Genomic DNA, 14,598 nt, shown 5'->3' on the forward strand with positions numbered 1-14,598 from the left:
AGACCTCAATACAAAATAGAAAGAAATTAATAAACCTTACATTTTCTTTGTATGTCCTGATTTTCTCCTTAAAGATTTAAGAATATCCCTTTTTACTCTTACAGCAAAACAGCTATAGCCCCATTTATTTTTGAATGGCCGTGTAAAATCATCCTTTGTGCAAAGTTAACATGTTTATAGGGGTACAGTCATTCATCACAGCTGGGGAATATCTCAAATTAGCATACTGCCATCTAAATAAAACCTATAAGCTTATTAATCATTGGCCAACAGTTAAGAAGCAATGCAGATTAATTATAAGCCCATTGCTTATTATCATCATGTTGCATATATTTGGGAAAGACAATCAGCTTTTAGGTTTTTTTAAAAACAGGCAGGCTGCAGAATTAAAACATGAGGCCTATTCATGGATGCATTAATCAGATGCTACTTTTTCAGACATATGCTGAAGATAATTCACACAGAGCTATATATACAGTTTTCTTAGTTTCTGCAAAGTATTTGTACATTTGCACAGCATCAAATCAATATCCAAAACAAGAAAAAAAAATGCAGGACTAAGCTGCTGGTTACTTGTTGCCTAATTTAAAAGTATGTCTCAAGCAGCTGTACGACACTTCCTTGCAAATATATCCATATAGACATTTTCTATCATGCCAGACATGGTAAGCTTTTTCCTTTTAAGCCAATATAAGCATTTTTGCTAATCTCATAATGGATTCTTCACATTAAATGTTTGGAAATGTATTTATCTGAAAATTAACAAGATATTTTCTAACCCTCCCTCTCCCCAAGGAAAAATGTACTTACGGGAGCACCAATGTTTCATCTGGAAATTCATGGATTTTTTTTGTTTCCTGGGCATACGCCTCATCGTGCAGCATTGGCATAGTTTTCAAGCTGCTTACTAATTTATTGGCCTCAGGAGCAAGTCCTTAAAAATAAAGAATAAAGGAAGTAAATAGAGGAGCAGGGATGGAAGGAAGTGAGTGGCACAGTAAGGAGGGAAGAAGTAAAGTTACACACCTGTTCGCCCGTCCTTCCAAATTAAATTTGAGCACTCTATTGCCAGTATAAGAACGGGAAAACAGACTATAACCAATAAATCTCTGTGCAGTTATTATTTTCTTGACTTGAAATAAATAAATCCTTTATTTAAGAGAAACAATGTTACAAATATCCTCCATATCAAATATTTATGTTTTACCGATTTTTAACTGTTGCTTGTGTGCAAATAACAATCAGTTGTAGGGACAGGAAGCCCGTTTCTGCAACTGTAGCAAAAAGCTACCATTCTCTTTTACATTTGTCACGGCTATTCTCTACCTAGTGGCAGAAGACTTACAAAACACTGAGCATTATTTTGGGCTGTAGAGTTGTGATATTTTTGTCTAAGCTACTTAGCCTGCAGCAGTATTGGCACAAACAGCAAGGTACTGGTAAGACTCTACGGGAAAGCTGTGTGCTATGTCTCACTGCCAATGGCAATAGCACTTCCACAGAGAAAGTAAATAAATAAGAGAAAGCTAAAACAAACTCCACAGTAGGTATTGAGCATTGACAGATACAGACAAAGATCTATATATACATATACAAAGACTCTTCAGCTTCCCGGAAGAGTCTCAACTAAGCGCTCTAATCACTCTCTCCTGAACAGGTACTTTCCACCAGCAGTTTAGGACTGAACATCTCATTGACAGGAGGCAGAGAAGGTGCATAAGCTGCTGAACAGAAAAAGTTGAAAGCATAGGTGCACTGTAAGCTCCCTTCACTTTCTCCCTGCTGTGATGATGTCTTTCTCTCTGTGGCAGAGGCCCTAAAACGGCTGGGGCTTAAATTAGCCTAAGTTCATTAGGCATTTGCTGGATCTGCAGGTGTCCTGGTTGCAACCAGGCCTTTCAAAGGGAATCTACATGCCATGTTCTGTTAGACAGAAAAGCAGCTAAATTTTTGATGTTACAATCCTCAGCAGCACAGAACTGAGTTCATTTGTGACTCTAACTTGATACTCATCTCCCAATACCGTTTCAGGAAGGACAGCAGCAATCCTGGTGTCCGGAGTCAGAAGCCACTCTGTTTTTCTTTCCTGACCTTTTGAGACATTTTTCATTCAAGGAACTGCCACCAGAGGTACTTTCTTCTGGACTTCCAGATTCTACTGACCTTCCTCTGCTCTCCTGAAACCCCACCTGCAGTACTGCGTCCAGCTCTGGAGCCCCCAACATAAGAAGGACAAGGACCTGGTGGAGCAAGTCCAGAGGAGGCCAGATGATCAGAGGGCTGGAGACCCTCTCCTATGAGGACAGGCGGAGAGAGTTGGGGCTGTTCAGCCTGGAGAAGAGGAGGCTCCAGGGAGACCCTATAGCGGCCTTCCAGTATCTAAAGGGGGCTTAAAGGAAAAACAGGGAGAAACTCTTTAGCAGGGCCTGCTGTGATAGGACAAGGGATAATGGTTTTAAACTAGAGGGAGGTAGGTTTAGTAGATTTAGACTAGATATAAGGAAGAAATTTTTTTCCAGTGACAGCAGTGGAACGCTGGCACAGGTTGCCCAGAAAAGTGGTGGAAGCCCCATCCCTGGAAACATTCAAGGCCAGGTTGGTCGGGGCTCTGAGCAACCTGATCTGGTTGGAGATGTCCCTGCTCCTTGCAGGGGGGTTGGAGTAGATGACCTTTGAAGGTCCCTTCCAACCCTAACTATTCTATAATTCTACAGTCTAGTCCATGTTTTATACTACCTGTTCAGGCAGCGAACAACTTCTCAAATCTCATTATTCTACTTGTGCTAGTTCTAGTTATTCCAAATTTAAGGCCAGGTAATTCCCTCCTACTTCCCAGTTCTTCTGTTTGTTTAAACAATTCTCATCCAAGAGAATTCTGTATTTTTCTGTTTCACCTTCAAACAGCAAAGTTTATTTAAAATACTCCAAAACACAGAGAATATTTTCAATAGCTTTTCTATCTTTTTCCATTTACTTTCCAAACTGATTGAAAAATCCTTGAGAACTCTCTGATCTCGCTTCTGGCTTGCCTTGAATGAAGTAGTAGCCCCCTTCATAGCGAACTTTCTCACAGGACAGCACCAACATTTGAGTGGATTTGTTTGGATTCCTGCCTGAATACTTTGTTTTACAAAATATACTTAACACGCTTTAAAGCTTTGGATGTTTGTTCATTCAGCTATAATCCCTGCTTTTCCTATTAAGAATGTCCCTAGCTTAGTCACAAATGGTCACTTCTGCTGCGCTTGGGCATAGAATCATTTTGGCTCTGAAGTGTAGCCCAGTTTCAAGTCTTTTCTGTGTGTTTTCTGATTATTTTTGTAAGTAATCTTATTCTGAATATTGATAATGGATTAGACTGGTTATTTTTTTGTATTTGCCCCACGACCTGGAGAGCTGATGTAGGTTAATATTCTTCCTTCTCTAATAATCCCTTCTCTATAAATGGCAGTTTCTTATCTCTTCTCTTAATCACAAATCTGTCAGGATTTTTCTGTAATTGTTTGCACTAAACTTAAACCTTTTTTTAAGACATTCTGCAGATATATCCAAGATGAACCTATGTGGTACCCTAAGTATAGCCATGTTTAGCAGCGTTTTCTGCTTTATGGCTTCAAGAAGCAAGTACAGGGGAACTCATGTGCAACTGTTTTAAGAACACTTCTACTTTATTATGCATGGAAAACATCTTCTGTGAGCCAAGCTTGTTAACCAAGTATTTGAAGCAACTTCACCCCTGCAGAGAAGAGGGAGGCTGTGCAACTTATCCAAATAGCTCTCATCAACTTCTGTCCTTTCCCTCTTTAGCTGGCCAACCCTGGCATCACAAAGCAGTTGGACAAAGGCAGAACAGCAAACTAGCAACCGCAGCCAAGGAGAACAAGCATGGTTCTGTCTCACCTACAGTTGAGGACTCTGCTTTTCACTCTGGTGCTGTAGATAACACAGTTACAGCTACCTGCCAATCAAGATATCCTATAACCTGTGCTGCAGCAGAGAACAGGGAGCTGGAACAGTCTGATGCAGCTGTGTCAGTGGGGGTCTGCAGCCAAGAAACTGCAGGCACTGCGGAGAAGGCGTATACTGTACGTCAGCATGCTGAAGTCGTCATCCCCAATCCTAACAAACTCTTGATGCTGAGGAATACAAAGGACTTCACTAAACCAGCTTTTACCTACAGGAATATAATTACAAATGGCACATACATCTGTGGTGCCAGATCCCAAAAGTAGCAACTACATTTTGTTAAGGCAGAGAAGCAAAAAGTGTTCTCCACAATATTCATTTCAGCTGTTGTACTTGGAGCTTTTGGAAGTGAGGTGCATAGGTTTCAAACAGGAAAAGGTTTGGACTAGAGCAGCCAGTCCTTTGGCAAGCTAGTATGCCTAGAAAAAAACAGATTAAATTACTCAGGCAGACTTTATTCTAAGGCAAGTAATCTTTCTAAGGGGATTTAATTTAGTTCTTCTTATATTTGTTGGATTTTATTTTTCCTTAATATTTCAGGTAAAATCTAAGAAAGAGATCTGGCTCACAAGCTCGAGGAAAAGATCTTCCTGAAGGCACCAGCCAGGAGGAACATGAGCACAAACTTGATGCAAAGATTAGTATCACAGTCACCTCACTAAGGAGTGAAGTAGATTCTCTTTCTGAAATTAGCTACTGATAAGCCAAAAAAGGTTGCTGTAGGAGGAAATAAGTAGGAGGAAGTAGAAGGAAGAAATTTAAAAATGCACTGAAATTGCTTATTTGACAGCAAAACCATGAATGCTGAGAGAGTCAGCAATGAGTCTGGTTGTCACCCAGCTTACACAAACAGAAACAGACTATTCATCCTCTGTAAGTGACTCCTGCACAGGTACTCTGTAGGTGTGCAGAAAGTCCAACAGGTCCAAGACTACTGGAGCTGCCACACATGCACAGGTGTTGTGGTTTGGCCCTCGTCACCACACAGTTTCTTGCTCACCCTCCCCCTGCCCAGCAGGATGGGGGAGAGAAATTGGGAAGAAAGGAAAACTCGTGGGTTGAGATGAAGATGGTTTACTAAAATAACAAAGGAAAACCACAATAATAACAGAATATAAGGATATTAATATATACAAAATGAACAATGTACGATTCCTTACCACCCAATGTCCCAATGACCAATACAGCCCGTCCTGAGCAGCGATCATGGAAACGAAACCAAATAGCCAGCAAAGGAGTGAAAGCGAGCCAGCAAGGTAGAGGGAACGATGCCAGCAAGCGAGAGAGAGGTGGAAGAAGAAGATGCTCCCCCCCCTCCATGGGCAACCCCCACTTAAGTACTGAGTGTGACATTTAAGGCATGGAATACTCTCTTTGGCCAGTTTGGGTCAATTATTCTCTCTGTATCCCTCCCAGCTTCCTGCACCTGCACATTAGCGAGACCTGGAAAGCCAGACAGTGTCCTTGGTCTCATTAACAACAGCTCATATCACCAGGGTTTTTATCAACATTCTTCACATACGAAATCCAAAACACACCGGCTACTGAGAGGAAAATTAACTCCATCTCTGCAGAAACCTGGACAATAGGTCAACTGCAGAACCTCTGCAGGAGGTTTATAATCAGATCTTGTGATGATAAAGAATCACTCCCTGCATGCACAGTGAGCCCAGGGAATGTGATTGTATCAGTCTTGTACATGGGGCAGTTCTACACAGGAACTTATTCGTTGCAGGCCTATCAAAACTGTCTGATTTTAAAAATGAAACCCTCTTCTCCCAGCAGTTGGAAAAGCCATAGAAAAGTTTGTAAGCCTAGACAGAAATTAGTTAAGTAGAAACCTAGCTTGATCCCTTTCTTCAGTTTGAGTAGTTTTTGCTATGAAAGGTTTCGTGCAACTCCAGGAAACTACTTCTGTTGGCCTTGCTCGAAATAAAACACTAGTAGTTCTAGGTATGGTTGTAAACAGGCACTCTCTATACATTGATTAATAAAAGAAATTACCATCTATTGTTTTTTGCTCTGAAGCATGCTGCCTTTCCCATGCCCTTTCACCAGCTTCTGTCTGAACACTACAGACTGCCAAATATTCTGAAAGAGGTACTCTGGCTGCCCTGCTGCTAGAGCTGTGTATGAAAAGCAGGTTGAAACCCTCAACAGGATGTAGCAAGTCATCATCATTGGATCATAACTGTTAGACTGTTTGCACATGCTTTAATGATTGACGCTTGTTAAGCAAAAGGAAAAAAAAAAAAAGATCCACAAGATGAGAAGAGGTTATTGAGTTAATTTATAAATTAAAATCATGTCTCTTTTTTTTTTATTTGCTTAAAAAAGGTGTCTGGGAAGCTCAGACAATAGAAGAAGGAAATTATTTTAATATAAACAATGCAGACAGAGAGAGAAAAGTCACTGCATGTCATTTAAAACAGACTTTTTTTTTTTTTACAACTTTGCTAGATTAAACACAACGATAACAGCCATTAAAAAAAAAAAAAAAAGAAGCAGAACAACCTCTTAAAGCATCTTCCCTACAATAATAAGGATCAGCCAGCCACCATCTTCTCAGAATGAGGTTTAAGTTTGAGAGAAAACTCTAGTCTAGGAAGCTCAGAGGTGAAGCCCCTAGTGTTTTAGTCCTACAAATGAGTAGCCAAGATTGTATTTCAGGCAAGGGCTTGAAATTCTGTAGTAGGGAATACACACTTTGAACCTGGACACAGACTCTGGAAGCCCTTGGATGCTCCACTGCCTCCCAAGTGAAGGAGGAAAGAAATTGAATAGATGTTCATCAAAATTGGACTGTTTCCCTCCCTCCCCATATGTACATTACCCCCTTTCCCTTTATACCAGTGCCAATAAATGCACAGCCCTGCAGCAAGTCAGATCTGGCTGAAATCCATCCTTTTCCCCCAGACACATTAGTTAGCTGGTGCTTTTGGCATCCCTTGGGATCTGTGCCTACTGTGTGAGGGTCTAGTGGTGCTTAGGTGCCACTGCAACCAGCTTCTGGACTGGGGGTCTGGAAGGGTGTTAGGTGAGTTTAGGCACCTACCTGTTGACACTTAGGAGCACCCAAAAAATGCACAGCATGTATCTGTAGGTACCCAAGAAGCTTTCAGGTAAAATGCACATAATATATGGTGACATCTCAGAGTTCAATTTTGAATTTAAACATTTCTCAGCCAGTGGGAAGGCAGTTGGCATGCCTAGCCTTTTAATCAACACAAGTCTCACCCTCCCTTGATAAGGTAAAGCAAAACTCTTCAATGATTGTGAAGGAAGTCGAGAGCCGGTAGGAGAGCAGCAGAAGCCTGCCCCGAGGCAGATGAGCACTGATGCTGCATCTGATCTCGCTCGTTACGGCACTCGGCAGGATGTACGCTGCCACACTTGCATCAGCTGCCTGTCAGGTCACCACTTGAAAATCCTTGACGTGGCCACCACCTCCAACAGCCCACGCTCTTCCCAGTGGGAACGCGAGGCACGTGCTCTCCAGGTAGCCTGGGACAGTGGCTCTTTTGGGGCTACAAAACAAAAAAAAACGACTGCACGACGATTAAACTAGTTTCATTTTCAGTGCGTAAAGGAGGGGAGAAAAGAGTCCTGCTTCAGGAAACACGTTGTCCTCTGCCAAAATCTGCTCTAACTAGCTGTGAGGCTCACTTGTCAGACGGATGCCTATCAACTAAGCTACCGAAATAACCAGCTGGTAGGAAAAAGAGGACGAGAGGACGGCGCACACCCCTCTGGCGTTGCTCGTACCGGTTACGAGAAAGCCGGTGATGCCGAACCATAAACCGCGCCGGGGAGCCCGGTCACAAAGCAAGGCTGCTCGTTAAGGAAGCGGCCGCTTCAGCCTCCGCTCGCCAAGCACCGCATCGCCCTGCCAGGGCCGGCACCCTGCGGGGGGAGCCCGCCCCCGCCGCCCCGCTCCCCCCTGGGCCCCCTCACCCTTGATGTCCTGCACCATGCCGATGGTGCCGCCCGTGTTGATGACCAGCACCCGCGCCTCGCCCTTCGAGTCGCCGGCTGAGACCGGGGTGCAACTGGGCCGCTCCCGAGGGCGAGCGCCGGCCAGGGCTCTGCCCAGAGAGCGCGCCCCCGCAGCGCGCTGCCCCGCCGCCTCCATCCCGCGCCCCAGTGAACCGCTACCTCTCGCCCGCCCTCGGCGAAAGGCGAGTTATAGGGCGGCCGCGGGACCGCCCCTTCCCGCCCCGCCGGCCGGGCAGGCAGCGGGGTGGGGCCTGTGCCCGCCCGGGCCGCGGCGCTGCCCCCAGAGGCGGGGAGAGCCGCTGTGCCCGCCCTCCGGAGCGGGCCGTGAGGAGCCGGCGGCTGGAGCTCGAGGGCTGCGGGCGGCTGTTGGCCCCTAGCCCCGGCGGGGGGGTGAGGGAGAGAGGGGCCGGGGCCTGGGCGAGCCCCGGCACCGCCGCCAGCCAGCGGCACCACCCCTTGTACTTTGCGCCGCTGCGGCCGCGGGGCAGCGCCAGCCGCTGGCGGGAAGCCTCAAGGCCCTTCGTGCCTGAGGGACAAGGAAAGCACAGCGGGGCGTTTTAAGCGCGGAGAAGGGGGTAAAGAGGGCTGGGGGTCACCCCCGGCGAGAAGGCCTGCGTCGTCCCCTCTTTTTTTTTGTCTTCCCAGAAAGCTCTTGGGGAAGAAGGCGGGAAATGCCGCTCCTTACTGGGCATCTGAGGTGACGTGTTCCCATCAAGCGCCTCCAAAAGCAGGCAGTGCGGTATGGGCAGCCACCCCTGCCCTCCATTTCGTCTTCCTAATCTGGACCCTTGGTTTTCATCCAAGTTTTCTCATGAGAGAGGAAAGAGCTTCCACCTTCAGGCTGCGCATGGAGCCCTGGGTCAAACGGGGACACTCTGGTACAACACTGCCTGCTAACAACTGTAATACAGAACATAAGGGTTGTGCTGGAAAGATCTCCTTGGGCAAAGATGGGAGCTGTGGAATAAGTAACAGTCACTAGGCTGCAAAACCACAACCTATCCAGGTTAGTTCAGTCAAGCATCCATATACAGTCCTCTCATGTAGACTGTATGGTAGTATTAGTGCATAAACTCCTTTATTTGAGCTCTACTATCCCTTTGAGGACACTGTCTCCCAAGGATTGGTATTTCCAGGAAACCTGTGAACCATAAAATGGTTCTTGGTACAACCAGATCCAACATGCAGTTGTGAAAGATAGCTTCAGTCTTGCCAGAAGTGCTCAGGGAAAAACAAGCTAATGGTCAACAGAGATGCCCCGTTGTGCAAATGATGATACCATCTTTATCCATGTAGCTGGGACCTCTGAAAAAGAAATGACAATAAAGAGGAGGGGGAAGCTTACTTCAGCCTCAGAGGCTCTGAATATTTGTCTGTTTTATGCTGATGATCATCTCTGCTGTCGTTGGCCATATCTGCAAAAACCTGGTTATCACCAGGAGCTGACTACCATGATCCTGAAATGGCAATTTTTCCATGTGGCAGGGATATTTTAGAGTCTCTGGTGATGCAAAGAGCAACATAGAGGAAACAAATTTAGGAAACAGTGACAAAACACACACATATACCTCATTTCAGTGCTCCATAAGAAATGGCAGCAGTATTACTGCCCATAGCTCTGGTATGCCCATGGTAATGCTGTAGTAGAATTGCTAGTGTCATCAAAATGTAATGCTGAAATTTATACAACTACGGAAAACAGTGATGTCTTCTGGTCTTGCAGTACCAGCAGTTCCTCCAGTCCTTAGTGCCGACAAAGCTGAACTGGTGAGAAAAGAGCTGTTATTTATAATAAATATCATAACATAAGAAGCAGTGAATTACCACTTTAGGGGTAGTAATCACCTCCATCCTATTCTAGATTGTAGGCTTAACTAAGCCTCAGTTTATATTTCACCTGTTAGCAATGATGTGCTAGGTGTTTCTCAGTTTTTCCTGTCTTCCTGTAACAGTCTTCTAAGCTTTCATATGTACAAGCCCTTCTACAACTCAAATGCTTCAAAATAGAAGCATTAAGCTTCAAAACTAAATACAAATTTAGGGTTTAGTGTCTAGGTAAAAATAGTTAATACATCTGGATTAGAGGGCAATTTTGCAGCTAAAGGAAGTGGGAAAGTGTGATGAAAAAGGTGATGTTTACAGGTATTGTACAGAAAAACTTTGAGACGTGTACCTTACAGACTCTGGAACTCAAAGAGTTTAATTGTGGGAAGGGGGGCAGATTAGGCTCTGGCATAAACCAAAATCATCTGTATTAAGCCCTGTATTTGTGTCTAGCTCAGATACTGGTTTTACTTCTGAGAGTCGTGCTTGGAAGGTGCATGGTAGTTTCTACTGAGGATCAGATGTGAGATCAAGTATAAGGAGGCTGAAGTTGGTTTCGAGAAAATCCGGTAAGTCTTGAGGTCTGGTGTAATGAGATCTGTTATTACTGGCCAACTATAAAGCAAAATTAGCAAAGTAACTAGCTAAAAAACAATGAGCCAGTTAGCGAGGACAGTAACTGCTGAGAAGCACAGTCTGCACAGAATGAGCTTCCACACAAGTACCTTGAAGAAAAACATGTAGCGTAAGTGCCTGAGTTACTCAGTAAGCCAAAGGAAGAACATGTTTCCTGTATGAAAGTTGCAGGGATTTTCAGCTCCAGGTCATAGGAACTTAATTTGTACCCTGTGCTGCAACTTTTAAATAAAATTTAACTCAATTTCAAGGTAAAATTACAGTATTCAAGGTATTACGGGATGGATCAAGCAGTTTCTTCCGCTTCCAATTTCTATGACATACTATTCCAACAGAAATAAATTTTATGCACTCCCTCCAAGTTGTCAATCTCTCTCCTGTACTAGGTGGCCCAAAACTTGGCACAGAATTCCAGCTCCTGCCTCACAGGTGCCAAGCAGAGGGTAATCATTCCCCTTGGTGTGCTGGCTGTAATTGTCTTGCTAACGCAGCCCAGCCTGTTAGCTTTCATTGCTGCTGACTCATACTTGACTTGTCCACAGGACCCCCAAGCCCTTTTTGCACAGCTGCTACTTAATTTTTCACTCTCCAGCCTGTACTGATTTATGCAGTTATTCTATCTCAGGTGCAGCATTGTGCATTTGGCTTTGCGGAATTTTATGAAGTTCCTGCCAGCCCATTCCTCTGGCCTGTTGAGGTCCTGCCTTGCATTTTGGCTTGGACCATTATTCTGCTTTCAGTTTGTCCCTAAAGATCAGCCAGCTCTCCTGTGCTCCTTTGCACTTCAGGATGATCTCCCAAGATATCTTGCCTACTAGATCACTGAAGAAGCCAAAGTCTTCTCCCCTGAAGTCAGAGCCTTTAGCCCACTCCGTCTCCTCCTCATTTCTATAATATGAAGGCCTGTTTGTGAAACACATCCTGTTTGCCTTGCACCCAGATATACCACAGAACTGCCTGATTAAAAGTAGGAAACAGTTTGTAATACCTGTTTGCATTTCTTAATTGCAAGAAGACCAAGAACTAAAGATAGCAGTGACCGTAGCCAACAACTCAGCACCAGACTCATGGTATCATACACCTAATAAGGCTTGAATGGTGTTTGATTAATGCTTGATTTTTAGTTAGTAACAGATGGATTACTTTGTAGCTGCAGCATAAATCAATGCTTCTTTGAGACTCACATGCTCTCTCAGAAAAGTCCCCATCATGTCACTCCCTGCGTCCCTAGTAATAGCAAGTGCACCTTTTCCTTGAGGATCCCAAGCACTGCTACCTCAACCACCACAGCCAAGGCCGCCCTTGACTGTCATTCCCTGACCAACTCCCTCTGGTTTGTGAGTAGCACATCCAGGAAAGCATCTGCTGTATTCAGCCTGTCCAGCACCTTTGTCAAAAAAATTGTCCTCGATGTCCATAAAATCTCTTTGACTGCTTGTTCCTCCTCCACATTGCTGTTTCAGATGCTGGGGTTCTAGAGTTCCTCCTGAGAACCAGGACCTGCGATCAAGAGACAACTTCTCCCTAGCTGAAGGAGGTTTCACCCACCTCCTGTCCTTGATGAAGTGGCCTAGAGTAGGCACCGATCATGATGGTGCCATTGCAGCCCTCACTGTGATCCTGGCTAGAGAGCTCCCAAAAAGCCTGTAAACCGTAGGACTGTGTGCATCCCTTTACATAGAGCACAAAAGCAGCCTCAGCCTTGTCTTTGTGAAAGAACACCTCTGTCTATGCATTGCAATACTTCCTTCGGATGAACTCTCTCGTCATGTCTCTAATTCCCATATCATCACAACTCTTCAACTGCACACAGACATCTAGTTTCTCCTGTTGATTTCCCAAGCTGCGTACATTAGTATACAGGCACCTGGGGCAGGCTGTTGGTTGTCCAGCTGCCTTGGATATGAGATAACCTTCCCTGTTGCCCTATCGGGTGTATGCTTCCACCACTGATGGACCTAACTTAAAGTCTCCCTCAAAAATTTTGCAAGCCCATTGACAAAGATCTGGCTACCCCTCTGTCAAGTGGAACCCATCTCCAGTAGTCCTTGTTCCCCAAAGATGGCTTTCTAGCTGTAGAAGCCAGAGTCCTGGCAACAACACCTGCCACACAGCTGGGTGTTAATCTGCAGAACATGTCTGCAGCAACCCAGGTCTTCCTCTTTGCCGAGAAGGAACAAGGAAAATGTCACCAGAGCTCCCATCACTGCTGCTCCTAAGAAACAGAAAGCAATTTAAGATACTTTTTTTTTTTTTTTACAAAGACCAAAAAATGGCTTAATGCAATGCACAGCATAAAATACGTCTGTACGTGTAAGCTGTGGCCTCAGTTCCCCCTGGATATCACTACGATCATACTGAAACGTAGTATTTGGAAGTGATAAAACAGTGAAGGTTAACATGATTGCAAATAGATGGCTTTATGACACTGTATTTGCAATTAATTTCGGTATACAGAGCTCTTTAGAAACTAGTTCATGTGAAACATGTATTTCCCAGATGTTTTATGTATTAAAGTGAGTACATTCCAGCAATACATTCCAAGTCATGTCTCTCATAGAACTCAATGGGCTTTAGCACAACCAATTTACAAAACCATAATTAAGACTATTATCAGGATATTTGTAATTTAGCTTGTGCTCAAGTGACAGGAAGCAAGAATAGTGCTAGCATAAGATAATTGCACTTTTCACTGGGTAGGAATCCACAGAATTCCCAGTAATTCAGAAAAAGGGTCTTACAAAATGGGTCAACAGCATCTATCTAATGAAAAAGACTAGTCATTTATCTGAACTGGCTTAGGTGAAACAAGTACCTAGTAGTCTTAGAATCTTAGAATGGTTTGGGTTGAAAGGGAACTTTAAAGGCCATCTAGTCCAACCCCCCTGCAAGAACATCTCCAACCAGATCTGGTTGCTCAGAGCCCCATCCAGCCTGGCCTTGAATGTTTCCAGGGATGGGGCATCCACCATCTCTTTGGGCAACCTGTTCCAGTGTTCCACCACCCTCATAATAAATTTTTTTTTTTCCTTATGTCCAGTCCGAGTTTCTCCCTGTCTTTCCTGCAGGCCCACGTTAGGTACTGGAAGGTCGCTATAAGGTCTCCCTGGAGCCTCCTCTTCTCCAGGCTGAACAGCACTAACTATCTCAGCCTGTCCTCACAGCAGAGGAGCTCCAGCCCTCTGAGCACCTTCGTGGCCTCCTCTGGACTCACTCAAATAGGTCTGCGTCCTTATGTTCGGGGCTCCAGAGCTGGATGCAGTACTCCAGGTAGGGTCTCACATCACTGCTGGTTCTCCTTCTCTCCCTCTTTTTCTTCATTTTACAGCTGAACTTTCCTCTCAGCTCTCTCTCCCTACTTACTCATATTTTGTCCCTTAAGCCATGGTTCCCCTGGGAGCAGTGCTCGATTAAGCAGGTTTTGGACCTCCCACTTTACTCCAGTCTCTTCATTCACGTCCCACTTCACGTGCAGCTGTCCAGATGGCCAAACACTGGACAGTAATTGAAATCAGTGGGGGTTAAATAATAATCCTGGGGAAAAAAAAGTTTGAAGTGCAGAGTGTTTTCAACCTGGGCTAGTTTTTCTGATCCAGCTTAGTGCAAAGGCCCCCTAATTGTTATACTGGAAAATCAAAAGTTGCCAGAATAGAGATAGAAGCAAAAGGCTGAGGGTGGGAAGGTCTTAAGTCAATTCATACACTGAGCGAGATGCCCACAGAACTGTGGCCTCAATCCCAAATCCTGGGAGGAACCTGACTGGGGAAAAAGAAAGGGAAAAGGAAGGTATTTCTGGGAGGCAGAACTACCGTTTTCCTTCTCCCCTCACCTTGATATAGACATTTATCAAGACACAAAATCTTGTAACTTTTTAATATTCATTCACCTGTGTCAGTGCAGAAAAGAAACTGCCCAGTTAGCAGTTTTCTGCCAAGATTTATATAAACTGTAGGCTACTGAACAAAAACTAGCAATGTCTGAATGCAGAAATGAACTGCATAATTCCAGCTGCTGTTGTTTAACTGTGTGTATAAACACATACACTGCAAAACTTTCTAAATAAATGAACAATTTGATTCTGCTGCAATAAACATTTTTTTTTCCAAAAGAATAAAAACTGTGTGGCTAATTCTATTATGTAACAAAGAAAAACATTCCACTTCAGTCATTTATTTA

General features: G+C 44.4%; 1 protein-coding gene across 1 annotated transcript in view; it reads right to left on the minus strand.

Moving 5' to 3' along the window:
• The window catches only part of ASPG (asparaginase), a 48,715-nt gene extending 40,548 nt beyond the window's left edge, over positions 1–8,167 (minus strand). Inside the window, exons 1-2 of the mRNA XM_086749040.1 lie at positions 7,921–8,167; positions 811–934 (exon numbers count right to left, since the gene is read on the minus strand). Coding sequence (XP_086605166.1) covers positions 811–934; positions 7,921–8,098 — 302 coding nt within the window. The 5' untranslated portion in view covers positions 8,099–8,167. The remainder of the gene's footprint in view (positions 1–810; positions 935–7,920) is intronic.
• Positions 8,168–14,598: the final 6,431 nt, after the last annotated feature.

Source organism: Chlamydotis macqueenii, chromosome 5 (assembly GCF_036417535.1).
Source record: "Chlamydotis macqueenii isolate bChlMac1 chromosome 5, bChlMac1.mat, whole genome shotgun sequence".
Classification (NCBI taxonomy): Eukaryota; Metazoa; Chordata; class Aves; order Otidiformes; family Otididae; genus Chlamydotis; species Chlamydotis macqueenii.